Source organism: Hirundo rustica, chromosome 11 (assembly GCF_015227805.2).
Source record: "Hirundo rustica isolate bHirRus1 chromosome 11, bHirRus1.pri.v3, whole genome shotgun sequence".
NCBI lineage: Eukaryota > Metazoa > Chordata > Aves > Passeriformes > Hirundinidae > Hirundo > Hirundo rustica.
In genome coordinates, this window is record NC_053460.1 from 6,355,496 (window position 1) to 6,379,234 (window position 23,739).

The following is a 23,739-nucleotide window of genomic DNA, read 5'->3' on the forward strand; positions in this document are numbered from 1 at the left end:
AGCACTGGGACCCCTCTGGGACCAGGCACCGTTAGGGACAGCAGCGTTTCCTGGCGCATCATAAGGGAAGAGGTGAGCTGCAGGGACCCCTGAGGCTGGGACAGAGTCAACAAAGCCCCTGATGAAAAGACAACGATTTTTAATGCTGGTGTGCCAGCCCTGTGGCACCACGTGTGGAAAAGCAGGGTGAAGGATCCCACCCCAGAGAGCTGCTGCAGCATCGGCCAGCCCGCCTCGCTCCTGGTGGCTGAGAGGGGCTTGAGGAGGGGCTCCCAGGGACCATTCCCAGAGCTCAGCACCCCTTCCCGGCTGGGCTGAGCCATGCACGCTCTGTGGGTGCTGGCAGGACTGTCGGTGCAGGGCTGGAGCTGGGGCAGCAGCAGGAGGAGCAGGAAGCAGGCTCTGGAGAGCATCCCTGCCCACGGAGAGGAGCGTGAGCGCTGCAGCCTCGAGGGCTTTTCCTGCAGACCCATGGGCACCATGAGGAGACTCATCTGTGGAGGAGGATTCTTCCAGAAAAAGTGCCCAGGACCAGGGTTGGCCTGGATGGCTCCACAGGTGAGAGCAGTGATGGGGGCTGGGGGCAAGCAGGGCACAGTCTGTGTCAAAATCAGAGGCTGAGGATGAAAACCAGCACGATGTGCCTTTGGATTGGAGTTCTTCTCATGAAACATCCCTGGATGTTTCCACACAGGCTCTGTGTTACTTTTGCTGTTGCTTCCTAGGGGGTTAATTCAGCTGCACCTTTTGCCTGGTGGGCTGAAAGTGAAGATAACTGAATAGAGATGCCTGAGCCCCAGAGAGCTCTGGTCCCACCTCAGCTGGGATACTGAGTGCCCTGGCCGTGCCTTGCTCCCACCTTGCGTACCATTCCCTTCTCCGTCTCATCCTTATTGTTTCACCTGACACCTCTCTTGGATCTGCAGAGAGATGTGAAAGCCCAGGCAGGTTTACATGGAGCTCCCAGCGAGCTGGCAGTTATTCCGTGTCGGTCCCTATAAACCCTGCCTGCGCTGCCAGCTTTTCCTTAATGTCTCCTTGTTTTTCCAGTTGTGAGTGATTGCTGAAGGGATCTCCTGGCAGAGAAGACTCGGGTTCACCCTTCACATCCCGTTCACCTCTAAGGCACCTGCATGAAAATCTGGGTGTGGGTCTGCTCCTCTCCCTAAAGAGAAATTAAATCTGCTCACGCGGCGCCGGGCGCGGGCAGCAGAGCTGAAGCGTGTGGCTGTTTAATATTCATTGGGCGTAGATGTAAAACTTTTCTGTTCTAAAATAGTCTTGCACAGCGCTGTGCTGCTCCTTTTCCCTTAGCAGGAGGCTGGAATTCAACGTTTCCTTTGCTTTTCTTCCTCAATTTCCCCTGGCTCAGCCAGGAAGCAGAAGACCCTTACCGGGCGTAAAATCTGCTTAGAGGACAGATCCTGGCACTGTGTTTGCAGTATTTAATTCTATAGTCTGCTGAGAAAGAATTTTTGAAGCACCAACACAGGAACAAGACGTTTTGCTTTTGTTTGAGTTTCTGTGGTAGTTACGCATGTATTTTCGTGTTAACAAGAAAATACAGTTTTTCCTCTGAAATTTTGGCAGGTAGATTCATGGATCCCTTTGGTGACTCACTCTTAACTGAGTGCAGTTTTCTTCACCATCTCAATTGCACCTCAGAATTAAAAAAAAAAAAAAAAAAAAAAAGATAATCTGGTCCAAGTTAGGTCCATAACAATTAAATCACCATGAAATATCCTCCAGAAGTTTAACTAGAAAGACCTTAGCCTTTTTCCTTGGTGAGTGGGAAGCTGTGATACATGAGGTGGGCTGGAATTCTCCAGCTCAGAGTAGATAAAAATGGGGAAGAGATCACCCAGCAGTGACTGGAGGCAGCGGGAGCATCCCCACGGTGCCAGGGAAATGGGGACTGGATGCACACGGACACCTGGGCAGGGCTGTGCTGAAGGACCTGTGCTGATGTCTCGCTGCCGTGGGGCTCCGGGCAGTGCGGTGTGAGCGCTGGGATATCCATTTTCCATGGCAGGAGTCAGTGATCCACGGGAGGAAAATGTTTCCGTCCCCCTGGTGCCAAAGCTGCCGAGCTGCATCGGTTCAGCATCCCGCTCAGCCCTGAGACGTGGAGCGGCTGGACCGCGCCTGCGAGCATCCCTAGGGCACAGAGAGGTGACACGAGTGACACGGGGACCGGAGGGGCCAGCCTGCCGTGCCCGAGCCAGGATGGACTCTCAGTGGGATCTTGCAGGCAGCTGGATATCGAGCGGCCAAAGCCGGTTAGCAGGAAAGCTGTTTAATTCCGTGGGTGAATATCCCACCTCGTTTGCATATTCATCCCTTTGTCGGGCGCAGCTCTCGCGATGCAGCCAGGATGCGGCTGAGCCCGTCGCTCATCACGTTTTCCTTTGCATGGGTGCATCATCCCTTTATGACCACGGGGATATTTCCCTCTTCCCTGCAGAGGCTCTCACTGATTCACCTCTGCCCATCCCTAAATCAGCTGGATGCTGTCAGTGAGCCCTGCACTCCTCCAGCCCCTGCCCCAGCACAGCACAGCCGTTTACTACAGCCCCAAAACTGCCCCTAATTTAAATTTAAATTATTCAGAATTACTGCTTTTGCTTCGCTTCTTCTCCGAAGACAAGCACACTTTGGAGGGCACTAAAAATAAATGGGTTTGCTGAGAACTGAATCTGTTTCTTAAAGAGATGGCTCCTCTCCTTTCTGCCTGTGCAGAGGGAAACCTGCCTTTGCACACCGTGTCACCGGTGTCACCCAGCCAGGGTGACAGGCTCAGTGGCATTGTAGGGGCTTGGCTTCAAGGAGAAAATGAGCACCACAAGTAGTAAAATTCTTAAAAGATCTCAACTGCCCACCTGCAGCTTCTATCTCCAGATGTTTCTTTGGTTAAAAGGAATTGCAGAAAGCACCCAAGTTCCCTGGCAGAGGGTCCCAAGGATGCCCTGTAAGCACTGGCTGGGGCAGAGCTGGTGGGCTCCTTCCAGATCTGGAGGACCAGGATCTCCTCCTGGCAGGCAGCCATGTTTCCAGCACAGCCAGAATTTTTATTTGCTGAGTGGAATGGCCTGGATGGAATTCACTTGGTGTCAAGCTGCCCCCTCTCTGGGTCCTTTCCAACCACCACGGGCATCCCCCAGCCAGCAGAGAGGGTTTAGCCTCAGCAAGGACACCTCGTGCTTATTCTTAGCCTTGTTTCTAAGAAGTGCTTTATTAGCTGGAGCCTGTGTTGATTAATGCCATGAAACATTAATGACTTAGGAGGTGAGCTGCAGTCCTCCCACAGAGCAGCTCCCCACTGCCCAGCAGCCAGAGAGGCACAAGATGAGCCCAGCGCTGTTTTTCTTGGGCAAGGCACAGGCATTAAAGCCAAACACGGGTTGTACCTGAAGCCAGCTGAAAAACATGACAAAGCTAAAAGGTAGGTAAAAGGGAGAAGGAGGCTGAGGTTTGGTTAGATGGTGTGCACTGAAGTCCGAGATAAGAAATTCGGGAGGGTGGAAGAGTCACCCACCCAACAGCTGCTACGTCTGGCACTGCCCTGGCTGCCAGCACAGCAGAGGTTTTGTCTGCCCGAATGCAGCAGGTTGAAAAAGGTGCTGCTTTTGCCATTTGCTTGATAAAGAGGAGATTTGCATGGGGGACACAGGCAGAGCTGAGCCAGGCATGCAGCAGATCCTTGGCTGTGGACAGGCTCTGGGCTGCCCTGGGCTGCCCAAACCCAGCCTAACTGGCTCGAGGGGCTTGGCCAAGGCGCTGAGCTGCAGAGAATGCACCACCAGCCAAAGCAGCATCCCAGTGTGTTGGATTTTGGCGGTGATCCTTAAAACACCCCTGCCCAGCTCCTGCTCTCCACCCAGTTCCACACAACCCTATCGCAAGGATCAGAGCCTCGGGGTTGAATTTATGCAACTAGGGAACTTTAAAATGAGGATTAAATTTCTCAGGAGCATGCTAAGACTTAATTAAAACTCCTGTCATTGTGTGAAATGGCAGTGTAGGAATGTAGGAATGCAGGGGGCTCGCTCCTGCTTTGCAAAGCGTTTCATGTTGGCTTGGCAAACCGTGCCTCAGCAAAGCCGAGAAATCCATCCCCTCACCTCCACAAGGAGGAGCAAAATTAGAATAATGAGCTGGTTTATAATTAATTGTGCTCTGGGGACACGTTCTCACGCTGTCTGATGCTTCTGGTGGGAATTTTCTACAGGGAGCATCCCAACATACAATAAGTTTCAGGTATCAGGTGTGTCCCCGCCTGCATTCCTAGACCAGGTTATCAGGTTGCTCGAAGGGAGAGTAGGAGGAGTTACATTTTTTTCTGACATTTGGGGGATTTTTTAGCTGTTTTACAGATGTAGGTTAAATATTTGCTCAGGGCAGAACAAACACCCGATACAAAGGGCCCCACTCAGTGATGTATTTCGATCGCTGGAGCTTCCCTTCATCCGAGTAAAAGGCAAATTAACCTGCCTGACTTCACGGCACCACAGCAGCGATGCTTTCCAGCTACAGCACAGGCTGGGCTAAAAGCAGAGCTAAACCCGAGCCAGGGTCACTGTCCCCGGGCAGCGTGCCCCGTGGCGGGGCAGATGTTTTAGCACTGATGATCATCGATGTATCGAGCCTCCCCGCTACCTGCTGGGCGCTGGCAGGAGGTGCTGCTGGCGGCCAGCCCCGCTCCTCGTTGCCGTTCCTCTGCCTGCCTGCAAAGCGGCATTTTCTAAAAATACCTCCGGCGATGTCGTCAGCCGGTGCTCGCTCAGGTCACGGAGACGTGACAGCCAAGGAGAGGAGGATGGGAGCATCGCTGGAGGAACCGGGCTGAGCTTATCCCAGCCAGCGTAGGTCAATCCCTGCAGAGAGGGGGGCACCAGCAGGGCACCTGCCCCCGCACAGGCTCCCACGTGTGCCCCCAGCCCCCCAGACCGTCCAGCAGCAAGTGGGCATCCCCTGGGATCCACGGTGCTCCCTTGAGCCAAACAGCATTGCAGTGCAGGGAAAGGGAGCTGGTGCCCGGCCAGCAGCGTGCATCCAGAGTAACCCCACGTCTGCATCCCTGGGGCTGCCAGAGGTGGACAGCTGCACGCTGTCCTTGCCAAAAGCAGCCCAGCAGCTGCAAGAGGTGGGTTTTGTAATGCTCACAGGTGACTCTTTGAATAGGGCTGTTGGCACAGAACCCGTCCTGCATCTCAGATTTTGCTCCATGCTTATTCATTGAGTTATTCTTCTAAACTGGGGAATTCATGCATGTGCCCGCTTAATGTAGACTTGCCTTGATGTAATTGATACAACTTATGTGCTTTGCATAATTGCAATACCATTATAAACCTGAAGCATTCAAAAGCCAGGAAATTACTTACCAGTTAAAGCGATTTACATAAACATTTATTTTACTCTTTACAGCTCATAAATGAAGTCAGCGATGATACGGCTTCACAGTTGCTATCGGAATGGGGAAAGTAACTTTGTGTGTGTCAATATTCTCCCCAAATCAGCCCCAGGAGCTGCACAGATAATGGGGTGCTCGTGCAAATCAGACACTGCTTAGGGCCTCTATGGGTAAATGTATGTACACAAGGGTGTGTGTCCACAGGCACACACACCTACATCCATCCATGCCAGGATCCATGCTGGGAATGCCAGTAAACCTCCGATGAAGGGAAGGGGAGGCTGGGAGGTTTTCACTGCCTGCAAGGGAATGGCAAATGCAGCGCAGAGCTGGAGGCAGCTGCCAGGCAGGGATGGCATTGGCTTCTCGGGGGCAAGTTTCTGTGCCAGGGGCATGGGGACACGGAGGTGACCCTTCACAGGCCCCTTTCTCTGGGGTGGGTGGCTGGAGCACCCTGTCCCCCCCACAGCAGGGGTTCCCCTATCACCCCTCACCCATGTGGCTGTGACAGGGAGTGGAGCCGTGTCTCATGGGGCTCTGAGGATGTCCGAGAGGGACAGGCCAGGGTGAAAGGACAAGGCTGAATGCTGCTCCAAACCTGGCCAGGAGTGAGCAAAACGCTGGGAGATTAGAGGTGGAGGACACGCGGTCTGAGGGGAGCGTGGCACAGGGCTGGCATCAAACCCTCCTTTCCCAAGGGACAGCCACTCCTGCACCCCCAACGCCGTGTGGGACACGGCTCAGCCTGCCATCAGGCGTGTGGATGTGAGCCATCAGCACGGGGCACCCGCTGTCACCACCAAGGATGCCAAGTTCAGCTTTGTTATGGGAAATAGCCGGTACTGCCAGTTCATTACGGTGAGCAAGTCATGAGTGACTTGTGTCACCCAAACCAGCCATTACTGCGAGGGCTGTGTGTGCAACACAGGGAGGCAGATACAAATCACACCCTAAAAATGCATATATGTTATATTTAAAGCAGGATTTTCTGTTGCCTTTCTGACACCAGGGCCTCTGCAGAAGTCTTGGCCTGTCAGGCTGTTTTCTCCATGCCTCTGGGTTAGAAAAAGGTTGTTTTCTGTGATATCTGTGTCCCTGGGCCTGATGAGCCGGGGGTGCTGACTGGCATTGCTGCCAGTGGATTTTTGGGAGCAGTGGGGATGTGGCAGAGTGTGAGGAGGGCATCGTTTGGGTTGGCAGGTCCTTGGTCATCAGCACCACTGTCCCCATGGTCCCCCAGGGGCACCGTGAGGAGTGATGCCAGGAGGGGTGCACAGGTGGGATGCAGCTACATCCCTGAAGAGCAGCGGGCTTGGGAACGGCAGAGACACAGTGGGAGTACCCGAGGCACACCGGGAGCCCCCAAGGGAGGGTCAGGGCAGCACGGTGGGGGCGGGCCGCCCCGGGAAGGGCACGGGGAGCACCGGGGCACCGCTGTGCTCCCAGGGCTGTGGCCAGAGGGTTCGGGGCGCCCCGGAGACGCACCGAGAGCTCTCCGCAGCCGTGCCGCCCCTCCGGATCCCCGCGCCCCCGAAGCCGCCGCCGCTGCCCGGTGCGGGAAGGGGAGCCCCGCCTCCGCCGCCCGTCGGGGGTTTCACGGGTTTCCGTGGCAACGAGTGCGGGGAGGAGCTCGGCGCCGCCGTTACCGAAGTGCCCGGGAAGGCGGGAACGGGCCGGGGCCGGGGCCGGGTGCCCCGCTGCTGCCGCCGCGCCCGGTGAGCGGCCCCGCGGGGCGGCACCGGCACCGCCGGCGCAGAGGAACCGGGCCGGACCGGGCAGCACCGGGGCTCCCTTTGTCTGCGGGCTGGGAGCGCTGGCACGGAGCGCCCGGGGCGCGGCGAGAGCGCGGCTCCCGTTAGCCCGAGGCGGGCGGTGCCACCAGAAGCGGGGCTGCGCCTCCTGCTCGCTGCCACCGGCACCGGCACCGGCACCGCCCCGCAGCGGGTCCCGCCCGCCCGGAGCCGCCGGTCGGGAGAACAAGGGACCCCACGGTGGGCTGGGCGGCTCCGCGTCCCGTTCCCCGCCGAAGAGGCCCCGGTGAGGAGCGGTGTGCGCGGTGCGGAGCGGTGCGGAGCGATGTGCGGGGAGCGGTGTGCGCGGTGCGGAGCGATGTGCGGGGAGCGATGTGCGGGGAGCGGTGTGCGCGGTGCGGGGCGGTGCGGGGCGGACCGCGCAGCGGGGAGCGGTGTGCGGGGAGCGGAGCGGTGTGCGCGGAGCGGTGCGGTGCATTGTGTGCGCTGAGATGCGGTGGGTGCGGTGCCGCCCGGGTGCGCGGCTGCCCGTGGTCCCGGAGTTCCTAACTCCCTGAAGTCAGCCCAGCCCGAGGTTAGGAGGGGCCTGGAGAGGCTTCAGGAATGAGTAAATTCATTACAGACACCGTTTATGTCACATCCGCCGGGAGCACGGAGGCAGCCCGGGGCTGTCGCCTTCTCGGGAGCAAAAAACGGGATTGATGCAACTTCCTGCGGGTTTCGGGAGTCGGAGCCGGTGTTACCGTCGTGTTCTGCTCCAGAACGTCCCACTGGGATTTACAGCTGGGCGCTGAGACCGGCTGAGATGTCCGTCCTTGCGCTTCTCCGCAGAGGTGCTGCTGTACTCGGGACCCCCGTGCCATGATCACATCCCGCACCGTCTGGGATCTGGGATCCGGGCCCTCCTCCGGAGCCGCCTGGAAGACCAAGGACCTTGCCCCGGACGGTGAGTACAGCGCCGTGGTTTGTCCTTGCCCCTTGGGGCTCAGCCTGCCGCGCTCACGCCCTGCTCACTGGGGAAGGAGAGGCTGGGAACAGGCCAGCCTGCATTTTTCACATTACTTTCCGGATGAAGGTCAAGATTTGAGAAACGGGAACTGAGAAGGAGGCACAAAGCTCTGGGCAGCCAGCTAGTGAGAAGAGAGGGCTGCCTCCATCTCCCTCCTGGCCCTCCCGAGCGGGAAAATCAGGGACAAAGGTTAAAATTTAACATGTAAGATAGAAAACAGAGCGATCTGGATGGCAGAGCAAATGCAGGGCCTTTGCCTTTTCTCGGGCTTGGCTCCTGGGAAGGGCTCCTTATCCTTTCCTGGCACATGGACCCCACGGGTGAGTTTAGCTGGAGTTTTCCTCTGTGGAGGCTGAGCTGCTTTGCAGGCAGGCGGGCAGCTGCTTGCCCCAACCTGCAGCCGCTTGTTGGGAAACAGCCCTTCCCACCTCTCTCACCAGTGGTGCTGAATGGGTTTTGTCAAAGGGGGAGGCTGAACCCCCCTATCTGGACTATTCTTCTCTTGGCTCTAGCATTTGCCATCCCTCTGTGCTGGCAGCCGCTTCTCCGGGCACAGCTTCTTCTCTGGCGCTCGGGCCAGTCCAGCCAAGTGCTGGTTGGCATCAAAGCCTCCAGAACCTGTTTTTTTCAGCTCTTTCTCTGCCCAACGGCTGCTGCTGCCCGTGCCGGGCTGGGGAACTCATCTCCTGTTATCCGGGCGTTTGCCAGCACTTTGGAAACGCTCAATTTTCACGGCATGCACAAAATGCAATGGATAATTAGAGGCTGGGAAGAAGTCCTGAGTGATGGACTCACTTCACAAGGGCACATCTCCCCCCGGACATTGCTTCCACCTCTGGCACAACATCCTCCGGATGGTTTTAGGAGACAAAACTGCATTATTGAGGTTTGGTTTGTGAGATTGATTTTTTTTTCCCTGCCAGCTGGAGAAGAGATTTGGCCACCGGTGATGGTGGTGGTGCTTGTGGCAGACAGGTGGGGAGGGGGCACGGGGTCCCCAAGCAGTGGGATGCAGCCCTCACCAGCTGCTTTTCCTGTAGCAGAGGAGGACACAGCCGTGGGAGAAGGCTCCTTGAGTTGCTGTTTCCTTCTGTGCGGCCCAGCAGGACAGGGAAGTGCTGCCCTGGCTGCTTTTGGGTTTGGCTGCTTGACAAATGAAGGAAATATTTGGGGGCAGTGGAGGGAGGTGACGCCGTCATTGTCCGTCCGGCTGGTTTTGGTGATGCAAGCTGGCTTTGGCAGCTTCTCCGAGATAGGATCGCAGGAAGTGGAGCAGCTTGGCAAGGGGTAGAGCTGGGATATCCCTGGTTGGGGGACAGATCTGGTCCTGCAGAGCCCAGGCGGAAGCTACACCCTGAATTCTCATCACTAGTCATTGGCAACCAGCCTCCGCCCCCCCGGAGGGCTAGTTTTTCTAATTAACATAATTAACATTTTTAATAAAAGTCATGCACTGTCTCTGCCACACTGGTGTGGTGGCGGCAGCGGGGAGGAGGAGGAGGTGGGTTTGCAGAGCTGGCCAAAGGCTGTGTCTGCGCTGGGCTCCCAGGTGGATCCAGCGATGCTCTTTGCTCCGTCTCAGGCCGTGGGCAGGACAGGCTCGGCGCTGGGAGCGGAGCAGGCGCCTCTCCCCGGCTTCCTCTGCTACCGGCGCTGCTTCACCATAAAATCCTCAGCGTGAACTGGCCGGACACTGCAAACCCCCGTGGGCTCTGCCGCGCTCTCCAGGTGAGGAGGGTTGAGCCAACCATGGCGTTTATGGGGAGGGCAGTTTTAGGGTGATGGGGAGGATGCTCTGCACCCATCTGGGCCATCCAGGTGGGAGCCAGCTGGTTCCCTCCCTCACCACAACCACTTTGTGTGTGCCTCGAGCCGAGCTGCTGCCTGGGTGGGGAGGGAAAAGCATCTCTAGGGAGTCGAAAGGCATCAAAAATGGGGAACATTATTCATAACAGAATAGCATTTTCTGGGTCAGTCATGGGTCATGTTGGCAGGAGAGCTCGAGGCAGAAGGGTGATAAGAAAATGCAGTGCCGTGAGGTGGTGTTTGCCAGTGGGATGGAGGAGAAGGAGGTGGAAGGGTGCCACGGCCAGAGACAGCATCGTCGGGACACCATGTACTGGTGTAGCTGCCACTAGTTCATTCCAGGCTTCAGGCAAATCATTCAAATTCGCCTTCTTTGAAAAGAAGGAAAACATCTTCTTATCACACACCAGCCTCAATGAATTCCCTTCGGCAAAGCCCTTTGGAGTCTCAGCTGTAGAGGCACCGCAGACACGCGGCTTCTCCAGGAGGATGCTGCCACCTCCTTCCAAATTACTCCCAAATTACTGGCATGTACCGAGTATTTGTCCCTCTGCTGCAGTGAGGTTTCCCTGTCATCACTGGACTGTGGGGTGATGCCGCAAGCTCTGGGATAAGATTTAGGGAAAAAAAAGGCATTATTGAGCAGGGTGAGCTTGGCTGATCATCCCCTTTTATAGCGGCCTTATGAAAGCTACTTTCAAATTTCTTCTGATTTTTTTTTTTTTTTTTTTTTTTTGAGCTGGGTTCCATCCCACAGGGCATGAGCCATGCCTGCAAATCAGAGTCTTTCTTTTTAAGGCCATAGCGAGCAAAATAAGAAATATTCAGTACAACTGTGTGGCCAAGCTCAGCGAAGTTTTTTACGTGGAGAACTAAGAACATAAGTTCATTGTGGCAGCTTCCCAACACAGAACTCCCTTGGAGGGAGGGTTTCCCCAAGCTCCACTGTTCCTCTTTCTGCACTTCCCGCCCTGCTGGCTCCTCCTGGCCAGCCCGCTGAAGTGCCAGCTGCTGGCACCGCGTCCAGCGCGGTGTGGGCTGTCGCTGTCGCAGCTCCCTGACCTGTTTCTGCTCACGGCCACAGGCTCTGCGGGACACGAGGTGCAAGCGGCGGGAGGAGCCGCGGCTCCGGGCCCCGAGCCCGGCCGCGGAGGAGCCGCCCGCATCCCCCCGTGAGCCAGCGGTGCAGGAAGCCTGCGCCATGAACCTGGAGAAAGCAGGTAAGGGGAGAGCAGGGATGCAGCGTTGGGTGCCCAGGAGGAGGGATGGGGTGGAATGAAGGCTTGGAGTCTGCCAGTGGGTGTCGAGGGAGCCTCTCCTCTTTTGGGGTGCACGTGGATGTGTGGCTGTGGGAACGGGCACAGTAGAAATCCAACACCAGCCAGCTGCTGGCTGGTGACAGGGACTGATGAATTATTGAGCTGGGTGAACAGAGCAGGTGAGCTCCGATGAACTCGCCGCTGTTTCCTCCTCCTCAAGGAAAATCTAACGTGTGTGGAAACGCTTGCAGCATGCGTGGCTGTGCCAGGGTGGGGAAATCCCATGGTTTCCTGTCTTTCTCCGTCAGGATTGAGTGGTGTGAGCTTGTCAGGGCACATCTTGGGAGCTGCTCCTGGCCTGAGCATCCCAGAGCAGCTCCTGAGGTGGGGTAGTGGCCGGGAAGGGGCAGGGATGCAGGAGAAAGGGGCTCTGATTGGCAGTGGTGACAGGGCAGAGCTGAGGAACAGCTACCTTTCCAAATGGCTTTCTGAATTTTGCAAATTTCTGCATTTTGGAAAGCAGGAGGGTCGCTGTGCCCTGCCTGCCACACTCAGACCACGCATGACCACCAGCACACCTGCCCAGGGGGAGATGTAACACAGAGCTGGTCGGCATCTCCTCTCCCATGGATACTGCCACTGGTGCTGGAGTGTGGAGGAAGGCATGATCCAAGGGGGATTTTCCTGCCTGGCAGTTGGACTTGCAGCTGAGTGTTGTGGCTCTCAGCCTGGCTCTGCCTTGGGTGCCAGTCCAGGATTAGTGTGAATGATGTGTGCAGATGTGTGGTGTGTCCACAGGAGCCTGGTCCTTCCTGTAATTTTGTTTTATCGCTGCCCAGGGAGTGAAAGCTGGTGCTCCTGTCAGCTTTGGAAACTTCGGGTGGGTTTTTTGTGTGTTGATTTTAAAGAGGAGACCACAGTCCCCTGCCTCAGCTGGGCTGAGTTTTCAGCATGGAAAGAAAGAAAAGCCAGCACCTGACTGTGCTCTTTTGGGGTATTCAGCCCATGGCAGGAAGACACAACCTGGTGATTGCTTCTGCAACCACTGCCAGATGAGTCCCGTGGTGTGCAGTCAGCAAGCAACAGAGTTGTGGTTTGACCCCAGCATTTCACCTTTTTGCGTGTTGCACTGCCTCCTTAACTCCATTTAGGGGTAGAAAATCTGACTCAGACACAAAAAAGTCTCTCTTTTTGCATTCGGGACCTTTCCCACGAAGCAGGCAGCATCTTCCCGCAGGCAGCGCGGCGATTCCCAGCACCAGCTCCTGCCTGCGAAACCTCAGGCTTCTGGTGGCAGCAGATGAAATCCACGGCAGGCAGGGAAGGGCGCCGGGCAGCTGGGATCCTGACCGTCAGCTGTGCCGCCGCAGTGCCTCATCCCCACGTTGGGAATGAGTCACGCCAGCTCATTGCTGCTTGGGAACTACCAGGTCATTTGGTAGGCTCTGATGTACGGCCAGGTTGGCTTCTGTCAGCACTGGTGGCTCTATTAACGAGCAGAAAGTGATGTTTAAAATAATACTAGGAAGGTTAGAAAGCCAAACACACAAGGATTAGGCAATACGGCCATTCAGGGTACCTGTATAATTTTAATTTTGCTTCCATTATGTTTGTGTGTAATGACGCAGACTTTAATGACATGATCACACACTGCTTTTCCACGGGCACCTGCTCATTCAGAAGAAAGGATGCGGGGGTGAATCAGCGTCGTGCTGAGGGCGGTTGTTATCTGAGCGAGGCAGCAGCATTTCGGCGTGTGGTGGGGCTGGGTCATGGTGCAGTGGTGGGGGCAGGTGCTCTGTGTTGCGACCTGGGATGCTCTGCTGGCACTGGCTTCCTCGGCTCCCACCCAGCTGGACCCCACTGTTAGCCAGGCCTGCTCTGATAAGCGCCTGACACATCACTGCGCTCTCTGGGACTCGTGCAAGTCCAGTTTCCTGTATTCCCACCTCCATGGATTCCCCACGGCTGGCATTCTGCTGTGCCCTGACCAGCTCCACCTTTGCTCACGCTGCAGGAGGGAGGCTCTGCGGTGGGAAACGCTCCAGCCTGTCCACAGCCCGGCCCTTCCCCATGATCCAGGAGGTGATGGCCTCCATGGCACATCTGCAGAAGGAGAAGCTGCGGCTGCAGGAGGAGCTGCTGGAGCTGCAGGAGAAGCTCGCTGCCCAGGAGAACAAGGAGCTCTCCCTCTCTCGCCAGCTGCAAGGCCAGGTATGGTGGGGACAGGGTGACACAAGGGGTCCATCAGGGTCTTCAGCCTCAGGCTGTGGCTTGGCTGGAGCACTGTGGCATGCAGTTAGAGATGGCAGCACTTGGAAGGAGTGTAGGATCTCCATCACTGAGCGTCTTCTTCTCTGGGTGTTCCTGAGCAGCGGCTTTGGCTGTGCCTCCTTTGGGATGCTTGCAGTCCCCAGTGACTCCGCAATAGAGCTGACAAGGGTGTGTGGCTCTGAGGACATGGCATGGCCAGGAGGGCTTTGGGCATCAGGATGCAGCTCTGCAGCAGTCATCCATCCACTCAGCACAGGCCAGCTGCTGAGGGCTCGGCTTGTTAGACCAGCCTGGCAGTTTAATTTTAGTGACTTCCAGCAGGTGGAAAGTGAATGTGAGGGCACAGAATTGTCTGATGAAGGGACAGGTTTTGGCCGCTGTGACACTCTCCCCCAAAACAATCTCCTGCACTGATGCAGGCACATCCTCAGCACGAGAACTTGGGTCGTTCCAGGGACATGGAAATGTTGCCTGCTCGTAAAGAGATTTGCATGTGGCTGTTGTGGAAGCTGTTACAGTCAGGTTCTGCTTGTTCCACGGGTGTCAGAAAGGAGGAGGTAATTGTCCTGCATTTGGTTGGCATGCTCTGCATGACACAAGCGTGAGCGCAGCGGGATCCGGCCCTGCGCTGGCCAGTTCGGCAGCAAGCGCAGCCGACGCCAGCCGGAGTGAAGAGCTGGCCCAAACTTCCAAAGCTTTGGGATGGCTGGGCCATGGCTCGAGCCAGATCCAGCTGCCAAGGAGTCCCTGTCGCGTCCAGAGAGCAGGATGCAGCTGGAGATGCCCGAGCAGGTAGGGGATGGAGGCGCGTTGACATTTTCGGGCGCCGCGGCACAGGGAATGGTGGGCAGGCTCCGGCGTGTGCGCCGACTGATTGGGCTGGCGGCTGTCCCGGAACAAGCCGCGGCTCTTTTCTTCTCAGTACCTCCCCTCCCTTAAAAATACTTATAAAAATAACTGAACAATCTCCCTCGGTGGGTATGGAAATGGGATTTTCCCACTCGAGCGCTCGGTGCGCGCTCGGCGCTCACTTGGCCCCCAGCCAGAGCCAGGGACACTTGCTGTGGAAGGAGGGGATCCTGATCCCGGCTGGGATTTCCCCACCTGTATCTGGGGAGCTCCAGCCGTGCTCCAGCTCCCAGCCGTGCCCAGCACAGGGCACACGGAGGGGCTGCCCACCCTGCTGCCACCTCTGCAAGGGCGCGGCTGAATAATTTACCAGATTAATTACAGCCCCGTGTCAGCGCATCTGCATTGGTTATTAATCAGCAGTTCCTAAATTATGGTCCGTGGAGGGCCAGTTGCTGGCTGGTTATTGGGATGGGGCAATATCCAGGCACGTCCCACAGTGGGGTTTGGCGGCTTTCTGGGGTGAGGAAAATGGGAGCTGGGCTGGGATCTGGGGAATGGTGGTCAAGCGAGGGACAGAGCAGGTGGGCAAACCCCAGTACGACACAGCCCACGAGATTGCTGGCTTCACCAAGCACTCACTGCTGCTGTTTGTTCCAATAACTGCAGATTTGGGGGGAGCCTCACTGGTCTCTGCACAAAGAAAGGCTGAGGATTTTTGAAATCCACCTGGTTTTGCAGGGAGGGCAGCCTGGTCCCGTGAGATGGGCAGATGCCCAGGCGGGGATTGATGGAGAGCATCATCCCATGGGACTCAGACAAGTGGCTTTCTTGAGGAGCAGTTCCTCCCTCTTTGTACCAAGATAACTTTCCTAGAAAGAAAAATGGAGAAGGTAGAGCAAAGCTGGTTGTGAGGGCAGGACAAGGCACTTCTGGCTCTTCAAACACAGTTATGGATAGGTTTGTTTTTTCCCTTCTCCAAAGATGATGCCTTTTTATTTTTTTAATAATGGTTTCTGCTAGTGCTCAACATGGACAAATTATACCCATGGTTGAACAAGGTCAAAGCAAAGCTTTCATTAATGCTCATTTTAATCAGCTCGTGTGAATCAGGTGCTCAGAGCCAGGTGGAAAATTAAGGCATAACAGGAGTGTGAGGAGCCAGACTCACGTTGGTGGCTGGGGCGGCACCGCGGGGTCTCCTCCAAAAGCTGCTGAGGTGCCTCCTGGTTACCCCGGTCTGTGTTGACAGGTGGAAACTCTGAAGGCAAAGCTCCTGGAGCAGGCACAGGAGATCAGCCGGCTTCGCTCCGAGCTGGTGAGCTGCTGCTGGGGTGGGACTCAGCCCCCCCTGCCCTGAGGGATGCTGGAGCTCTGGGTCACTGAGAGGGAAGAGGGAGCACGGGGCGGGCGGGCGGAGATGAATTAAACCTCCCCAGGCTCACGGTTCGGACCGTGCAGGCCAAGAGACGCTGTGGGGTTTTCTGTCCAATGCAATGTCGCCCTGGTGACCCTGGGGATGTCATCCTGTGGTGGGAAGTGGAAGCCCCTCTGTGGGTTGGGGCTCCCTGGGGCAGCAGGAGGCTCGTCAGTGCAGCAGTTGATTCCCATGGGGCAGGCAGGGACTCCCTGGGAATGGCACACTGAGTGGGGGCTGCTCCATGCAGCGGGCTGGCGCTCCCTGGGCTCCGTGGGGATTTCAATTCCTCTCCCATCCGCTCCCGGCACAGGGCGGCACAGATGCCGAGAAGCACCGGGACCTGCTGGCGGCCGAGAACGAGCGCCTGCGGCAGGAGATGAAGGCGTGCGAGGGGGAGCTGCGGGAGCTGCAGCGGCAGCAGCAGCAGGCGCCGTGCCGGGACTGCCCCCACCTGCAGGTGAGTCGCCGGCGGCGGCAGCGGTGGTGGCAGGGTGACGGACACCTCTGGGTGACATGGCCTTGGCTGTCCCCTCCTGTGCCAGGAGAACGCCGAGCTGCAGAAGCAGCTGTCCCAGCTGCAGCGGGAAGCGGAGGAGACGCGGGCCAAGCTGGTGGAGCTGGACCTGGAGGTGCAGCAGAAGACGAACCGCTTGGCTGAGGTGGAGCTGCGGCTCAAGGACTCTCTGGCTGAGAGGGCCGAGGAGGAGGAGCGGCTCAGCCGGCGGCTGCGGGACAGCCAGGAGACCATCGCCAGCCTCAAGTCCCAGCCCCAGCAGATAAAGGTGAGCTCTCCGTTTTTCCTGGTTGGCCTGGGTACCTTACTGTGCTCAGTCGGTGCCCTGCAAGTGCCGCCTGTCTCTCTGCCCTGAGCACATCAGCACAGCACCATCATTTCCTAAATTATCTCCCCTTGGGTCAGCCCCAGCTCCATCCCAGGCCCTTCAGGTGCTGTTTCCCCAGTACAGCCCATCTGTGGGTGCTTTCCCCTGCAGTACATCATCAAGACGGTGGAGGTGGAGTCAGCCAAGGCAAAACAAGCCCTGTGCGAGACCCAGTCCCGAAACCAGTACCTGCAGGAGCAGGTGGGGATGCAAAAGCAGGTGCTGAAGGAGATGGAGCAGCAGCTGCAGAGGTCCCAGAAGACGGAGGCTCAGCTCCGAGCTCAGGTCTGAGTGCGATACGTGTAAATCAGAACTCCCCCCACATTCTCTGCCTGCCTGGTGCTTGCCAGGTGACACGGTGTGGCAGCAGGTGGGCACTCACTCAGTGTCATCCCCCACTTGCTCCTCTCCCAGATCATGATGTACGAGGCTGAGCTGGAGCGAGCCCACGGGCAGATGCTGGAGGAGATGCAGGCGATGGAGGAGGAGAAGAACCACGCCATTGAAGAGGCATTTTCCCGCGCCCAGGTGGAGATGAAGGCGGTGCATGAGAACCTGGCAGGTGAGGAGGGGGCTCGCAGGTTTGCCTGACTGGTGTTGGGGTGTCCTGGTCTGCCCCTCACCCTGCCTGGTGCCTGCAGGTGTCCGGACCAACCTGCTGACGCTGCAGCCGGCGCTGCGCACCCTCACCCACGACTACAACAGCCTGAAGCGTCAGGTCCGCGACTTCCCCCTGCTTCTCCAGGAGACCCTGCGCAGCGCCAGGGCCGAGGTGAGCCCCCCAGCACCACCACCCAGCACCCCTCCGTGCGGGGTGGAGGTGCTGGGGCATCGCTGAGCCACTGGTCTCCGCTGTCCCCAGATCAGCCAGGCCATCGAGGAGGTGCACAGCACCAACAAGGAGCTGCTGCGCAAGTACCGGCGGGAGCTGCAGCTCCGCAAGAAATGTCACAACGAGCTGGTGCGGCTCAAAGGTGTGCGGGGTGTGGGGTCCCCGAGGTGGGGCAGGAGGGATGTGGGAGCGTCCCCATAAGGTGCTTAGGTTGGCTGCAGGATGCTTCAGCCCAGCTGGTGTTAGATGGCTGACTCCCTGCTTCTCTCCTCCAAGGAAACATCCGTGTTTTTGGGCGAGTCCGCCCCATCACAAAAGAGGATGGGGAGGGTCCCGAGGCAGCCAATGCTGTGACCTTCGATGCTGACGATGATGCTGTCCTGTACCTCCTGCACAAGGGGAAGCAGGTGTCCTTTGAACTGGATAAGGTGTTCCCCCCACAAGCGTCCCAGGAGGAGGTGGGTGCTACCATCCACGCTGCTGGTGTGAAGCGGGGAGGCAGCCACCTTCTCCTCACTCTCCCCTGTCTCTCCCAGGTGTTTCAGGAAGTTCAAGCCCTGGTCACCTCCTGCATCGATGGCTACAATGTCTGCATCTTCGCCTATGGGCAGACAGGGGCAGGAAAAACCTACACGATGGAAGTGAGTTTGCTCAGCTTCGTTTCTGTCTTCTTCCTCAGCTTCCCACCCTGCAGTGCCCAGTCTCGTCACCCAGGCTGGTGGCCAGCTCAGGCCTGGTGTGCACCAGTGATGGTCACTGGTGCTCCACAGCATCCCCCGGGCTTTGCTTCTGCTCAGAAAAAATACAGAATAAAATGCCAAAGGGTGTTTTTCACCATTTGTCACCTCAATTCTTCAGGGGACGGCAGCAAACCCAGGGATCAACCAGCGGGCCCTGCAGCTCCTCTTCTCCGAGGTGCGGGGCAAAGCGGCCGACTGGGACTACACCATCACTGTCAGCGCCGCCGAGATCTACAACGAGGCACTCAGGTACAGGGAGGGGGAAGGAGCTTTTTCGGACATCACCCCATGCTGCTCTCCCCCACATCCCTCCACCCCTGCCTAGGCCTCACAGCTTGTCCCAGGGCCCTGGGTGCTGCATTTGGCCCTGCAAGGGTTTATTTTTAATTTGATTGGTGCACACTGCCCTTCCCATGAGCTCCATCGCTTGCACAGGCTCCCAGCTGTGCCATCACTCCCACTCTCTGGCCCTGATGCAGCGGTGGGGGCATCCCCTTCTCCCCCCTTCCCCTGCCCACGGACTCTATATTTAGGAGTCTGTAACTGGGAACTGAAAGCATGAGAAATATTTTCCTTCCTAGTCCAGCCACAGGATGGGAGGAGCCTGGGAGTACATCCATGAAAATAACCAGGAACGGGGATGGGAGCATGGTCTGAGTTGGGTGAGAGGAGGCAGATGGGAGCCAAGAGAGTTCAGGTCTATAAATAGAATGTGCAGCTTTCCTGGCAAGAGGTGGCTGCCCTGGCAGTGTTGGCACACAGTCCTGAGCCGCGGAATGGATGCCAGCACTCCCCTGGGATGGGAGTGATAACGAGTGCCCCTTTGCCCAGGGACTTGCTGGGGAAGGAGCCGCAGGAGAAGCTGGAGATCAAGCTGTGCCCTGATGGCAGCGGGCAGCTCTATGTGCCCGGGCTCACCGAGTTCAGGGTGCAGAGCGTGGAGGACATCAACAAGGTGTGGGGAGATGGGGGGGTGGGCACAGGAGGGTGGCAGCAGGGGTGCAGTGAACTGTGAGGGGTCTTTGGTGTGTGTGACTCCTGGATTTGGGAGCATTTCTGAAGCCATGGGGAGCAACAGAGACCAAAAATGTCCCTGGGTGTGATGTGACGGTCACTGTCCCATGGGATGAGCCACAGGGGGTTAAAAATAAAAGCGTGGGGCCCAGAGAGTTCCTGAGGGATTAGTGGGATTCGGCTGTCCACAGTGACCTGCCCGTCACCCCCCGCCTTTGGTGCATCACCCAGGCTGAGACCCGACAGCCGTCCAGGCACCCCATGGGGGGCTGATGCTCAGGTTACATCCCCGGCCATCCCTGGATCGCAGGGGATTTGTGGTGGGACTGGGGCAGGTTGGCCTCACCCCCTCAACTCCCTTGGCTCCCCCAGATCTTCGAGTTTGGCCACATCAAGCGGGTGACAGAGTGCACCAACCTCAACGAGCACAGCTCTCGCTCCCACGCCCTCCTCATCGTCACCGTCCACGGCCTCGACCGCAGCACGGGGCTCCGCACCACAGGTGGGTGTCCCACAGCAAACCCTCATCGAGGCACCCGGGCTGCGGCATCCCGGGGGCGCGTAGGGCAGGGCGCCGGTGCCAGCGCTGGGCTTTGGCTGTGTGTCCTCAGGGAAGCTGAACCTGGTGGACCTGGCGGGCTCGGAGCGGGTCGGGCGGTCGGGCGCGGAGGGCAGCCGGCTCCGCGAGGCGCAGCACATCAACAAGTCCCTGTCGGCGCTGGGCGATGTCATCTACGCCCTGCGCTCCCGGCAGGGCCACGTGCCCTTCCGCAACTCCAAGCTGACCTACCTGCTGCAGGACTCGCTCAGCGGCGACAGCAAGACCCTCATGATGGTGCAGGTAGGGGCTGGGCACCCAGGGCACCCAGGGTGATTTCTGAGTCCCTTCTTGCCCCAGTGGCAGGTGGGAGGGAGGCTGGAGGCAGGAACTGGGCTGGAATCACGGGACAGGGCTCGCTCTTGGGACAGCTTCCAGTCTGCAATCATGGTGCCAGTGGCAGCTCTCTTCCTTTCTCTGCACCCTAGGTGAGGCCAAGGAATGGGAACTAACTCAGAGGTCCATGATCCTGCCCTCCCTGTCTGCACATGGATGCCATCCCTATGGGCACAATCTCTTCATATATTGTCATCCCCCATCCCCTCTTTTCCTTGGAGGATTTTAAGCTCTGGCAGCTTTTCCACCCCTGCCCTGTGACCCCCCCACTCCCAGCTGCTGGACCCACACTAAGTCCCTGCAGGGCTGCTCGAGGCCTGCACCTGCCACAGCTATTCCCGGCTGCTCCTCGCACTGGGGCAGTTGGTGGCAGGGAATCCAGCTGGCTCTGACACCGGCCCAGGCACGGATGGATGGGGCTAGCCTGGGAGGGGCAGGTTAATAATAGCATCTCACCGGCCAGCAGCAGCAGGTTTTCTAGGGGGGAGTCTCTGGGGTGCACAGGCAGCTGCCAGGGTGACTTTGTGCCTGCTCCTCCCTGACCACAGGTCTCCCCTGCCGAGAAGAACACCAGCGAGACGCTGTGCTCCCTGAAGTTTGCCGAGAGGGTTCGCTCCGTGGAGCTGGGTCCTGTCTCTCGCAAGGCTGAGCTGAACTCCTGGCCCAGCCAGGAGCACCTGGAGGTACTCAAGATACTGCTGGTGTCTTCACCCTCACCTTCTCTTCGCCCTCACCCCAGGGATTTCCCCCCTGCTTTGCCCTCACACGTGGTCCCCAGAGCTGTTGGATGTTCCCTAGAGCCACCTCCATTGGGGACAATCACTTGGTGGGATGCAGGTTGTCCCCAAACTGCAGTGTCCAGCCAATACTGCCACTTTGGCTGTCCCAAGCCGTTTTGCAGCAGCCCCATGGTACCCCCTGAGAACGTTTGGACACCACTACCCAGGCACACACCATCTGCCTGTGAGCCCACCTCCATTCCTTCCCTCTGGGGCCTGGCCTGGGCTGACCCTGGGGCTGTGTCCCCTCTCCTCCCAGGGTGACTCTCCGGGTTCCACAGCACCACCTGGCCGGGGCCACGCATCCCCCAGCCCGGGGCACCTCTCCAGTCGCTCTGCCTCCATCCGCAGGAAGCTCCAGACATCAGGTGGGTGGTGGCACAGCTTGAGAGCCCAGACAGGGTCCCTCCGTCCCAGGAGGCTCCAGCCACCAGCCCATAGCAAAGCCTGCAGCGGGAAGTGAGCCGCTCTGTAGTCAGCTCATTAGCTAATGGCTAATTAGCCATGGTTAGCACTTCCCTGGTTCAAAGGCACTGCTGATGGCTTGGGGGACAAGGGGAGGGCAATGCCACCAGGCTGAACCTCTTTCCCCTTCGATTTCAGCCTGACTTAGGGGCAGCTGTGGCTGCCAGGTGAGTGCCTGTGGCTGGTGCTGGTGGAGGGCTCTGCTTCACCCCGCTTCCCAGGCAGGGCGGGGCTGCTGGACTGTGCAGGGATGCTCCTGGGAATGCCTGTGCTACCAGCTCCCGCTACAACGCCACCGGACAGGGCTGGGGCACTGGTGGCTGTGCCCCTGCCTGCTGTAACCCGTGCATGTCTCCCCTCAGGGAAGCTGAGGCCAGTCCCCCTGTGATGAGTGCCAGCCACAGCAGCAAACCTGCTGCAGGACCCAGCCCCTCACAGTGACACAGAGACGGCTGCTGGAAGACGCGAAGGCTTTGGTGCCGTTCCCTTGGCCACCAGGACCCACGACCAGAGGGTGATGGCACCTCTCACCATGAGCAGCATGGGGCCAGGGTCTCCCAGCAGCCAGCCCCTGCCTCAGGGTAGGGGACAGTGGTGCTGGACAGAGATCTGCCCCCTCAGATGCTCAGCTCTGTGAGTTTATTGTTGCTGGACAGATGTTTTTAACCAGAGCAGGGAGCTGCTGGGTGCTCCCTCCAGCCCTGCAGCTTTTCTTTTACAATGAGATCTGGCTGGAAGGGGTGCACGGAGCCAGACCAGCCCCTGGCCCTGCCTCTGCTACTGCCATAGGTACAGCCTGGCCACAGCTCCTGCAGGACTGCGTCTGGGCAGCTGCCTGATGTCTTTCCACTTTAAGCCACAAAAAACCCCAGCAGCTCCTTTCCCTGTCAATTTCTCAAGCCCTGTTGTTGCATGAAGGCCCCTGGTGCTGTGCATGAGCCGAGCTGCCGTTCCTTGTGGTGCCGGTGCTGGCACCAGGGGGGCATGGAGCAGTCTCAAATGAAGCTATTGTAAAGTTATTTACCAGTTGTCTTGTCGAGAGAGATCACAGTGTGGTCGAGATGAAAAGTGTTTGAAATATTTTTAGCTGTTTACATGGTCTTGGAATGGAAAACTAGTGGAAAACAAAAAAGACCCCAAACAGCCAGCCCAAAAGCCTCTTGGCTTATGGATGGGGATGGTGGTTGGCAGGGGCATGGGAGGGGATGGCACTGCCCTTGGACTTCTCAACACCCACCTGTGGGTACATTTCCTCCTGCTGCAAACCCCTGCTGGATGCACTGATGGCTCTTTCCACCACAGCCCTCTCCTCTCACGCTTCCACAGCGTATTCTATTTAAAAGCAAAAAAGGGAAAAATAAATTTAGCCTTTTGTAAGATTAGATGTTTCTATGTATTTTAATAATTAAAAAATACCCTGTTTTGTAACAAAACTTATTTTAAATAAACTCTTAAATCCAGTCCTCCTGCACTGCGCTGTTCTTGAACCGTGCCTGAGGTGGGGTGGGTGCTTCTTCCCTCCTCCCAGCATCTCCCATAGGGCTGGAAAAGCCCATCATATCCTTCCCCTTGCAGCAGCCCCCGGGGCCAGCCTGGCAGCACAGTCCCCACCCCAGTTTGCAGCTATCGGGCTCCTGCAATTAGCTGGAGAGCAGTGGTTAAACCCAAAGTGAGTCCCAATGTGTCCATGTCCTGCCCCACCTCACATCTCAAAATAGGCTGGTGGCTGGCAGAGCCTTTTCACACCTCGTGGGGGTCCAGGCATGGGATTATCACCAGATAAAGCAGGAAGCAGCTGCAGAGCAGGAGTTCACACACCTTGTGAGTGTCCTGGTGCTCGAAGCAGGCAGCACTCACCATCAGTCCTGCAGTGGCTCAGTGCCAGGGCCTCTTGCTGTACAAGCCACCTTCAGAGCCATGGAGCAGGGCAGGCCTTGTTCCCAAAACTTGACTGTTTGGATGAAGCATCAGCAATTTGAGGGCTGACTTTAGCTTTCCTGATGGCCCCACTCCACCAGCTGCCCAGAACAGCCTTCCAAAGGCACTTCCTGGCTCAGAGGCAGCACTGCCACTCCACCTGGAACTGCTGGAGAGCTGGGGGAGGGAGATCTGTGTGCAGCCAGGGAAAAGGACGAGCCCTAAATGATGACACTGCTCCTTGGGCTGGGAACAACCCAGCAGAGTGAAAACGCCCCCGGGATTTCCACAAGCCACTTGGCAAGTGCTGGCTCTCCTGTTGTTCACCACGGCCTCCCAGCAGGAAGGGTGAGAATGGCCAGCTTCCTCTGGGACAGGCAGGGAACAGAGCCCTGCTTT

The 23,739-nt window shown here is 57.7% G+C and overlaps 1 protein-coding gene across 3 annotated transcripts; it reads left to right on the forward strand.

Annotated features, from left to right (window-relative positions):
* Window positions 1-55: 55 nt before the first annotated feature.
* Window positions 56-22,883, forward strand: KIFC3 (kinesin family member C3). Of its 3 annotated transcripts, none has more exons than XM_058422072.1 (21): window positions 56-72; window positions 7,993-8,107; window positions 9,753-9,898; window positions 11,061-11,196; window positions 13,253-13,449; window positions 15,611-15,676; window positions 16,089-16,235; window positions 16,321-16,560; window positions 16,771-16,944; window positions 17,074-17,221; window positions 17,301-17,431; window positions 17,522-17,633; window positions 17,768-17,949; window positions 18,028-18,132; window positions 18,350-18,480; window positions 19,063-19,186; window positions 19,618-19,747; window positions 19,857-20,086; window positions 20,728-20,862; window positions 21,218-21,326; window positions 21,786-22,883. In XM_058422072.1, exons 2-21 carry the CDS (start codon window positions 8,023-8,025, stop codon window positions 21,809-21,811), a joined length of 2,754 nt encoding a protein of 917 aa, XP_058278055.1. In that variant the 5' UTR covers window positions 56-72; window positions 7,993-8,022; the 3' UTR covers window positions 21,812-22,883. The 3 variants fall into 3 exon arrangements, with proteins under 3 accessions (XP_058278055.1, XP_039931335.1, XP_058278056.1); XM_040075401.2 differs by lacking the exon at window positions 56-72 and adding an exon at window positions 7,335-7,447; XM_058422073.1 differs by lacking the exon at window positions 56-72 and adding an exon at window positions 7,493-7,509.
* The last annotated feature ends 856 nt before the right edge of the window (window positions 22,884-23,739 follow it).

Excerpts from the sequence above, each read along its gene's own strand:
- KIFC3 (XM_058422072.1), top strand. The coding sequence starts at position 8,023 with ATGATCACATCCCGCACCGTCTGGGATCTGGGATCCGGGCCCTCCTCC. Across the intron at positions 16,945-17,073 it reads AGGCTCAGCTCCGAGCTCAG|ATCATGATGTACGAGGCTGA; the intron begins GTCTGAGTGCGA and ends CTCCTCTCCCAG. Across the intron at positions 21,327-21,785 it reads CAGGAAGCTCCAGACATCAG|GGAAGCTGAGGCCAGTCCCC; the intron begins GTGGGTGGTGGC and ends GTCTCCCCTCAG.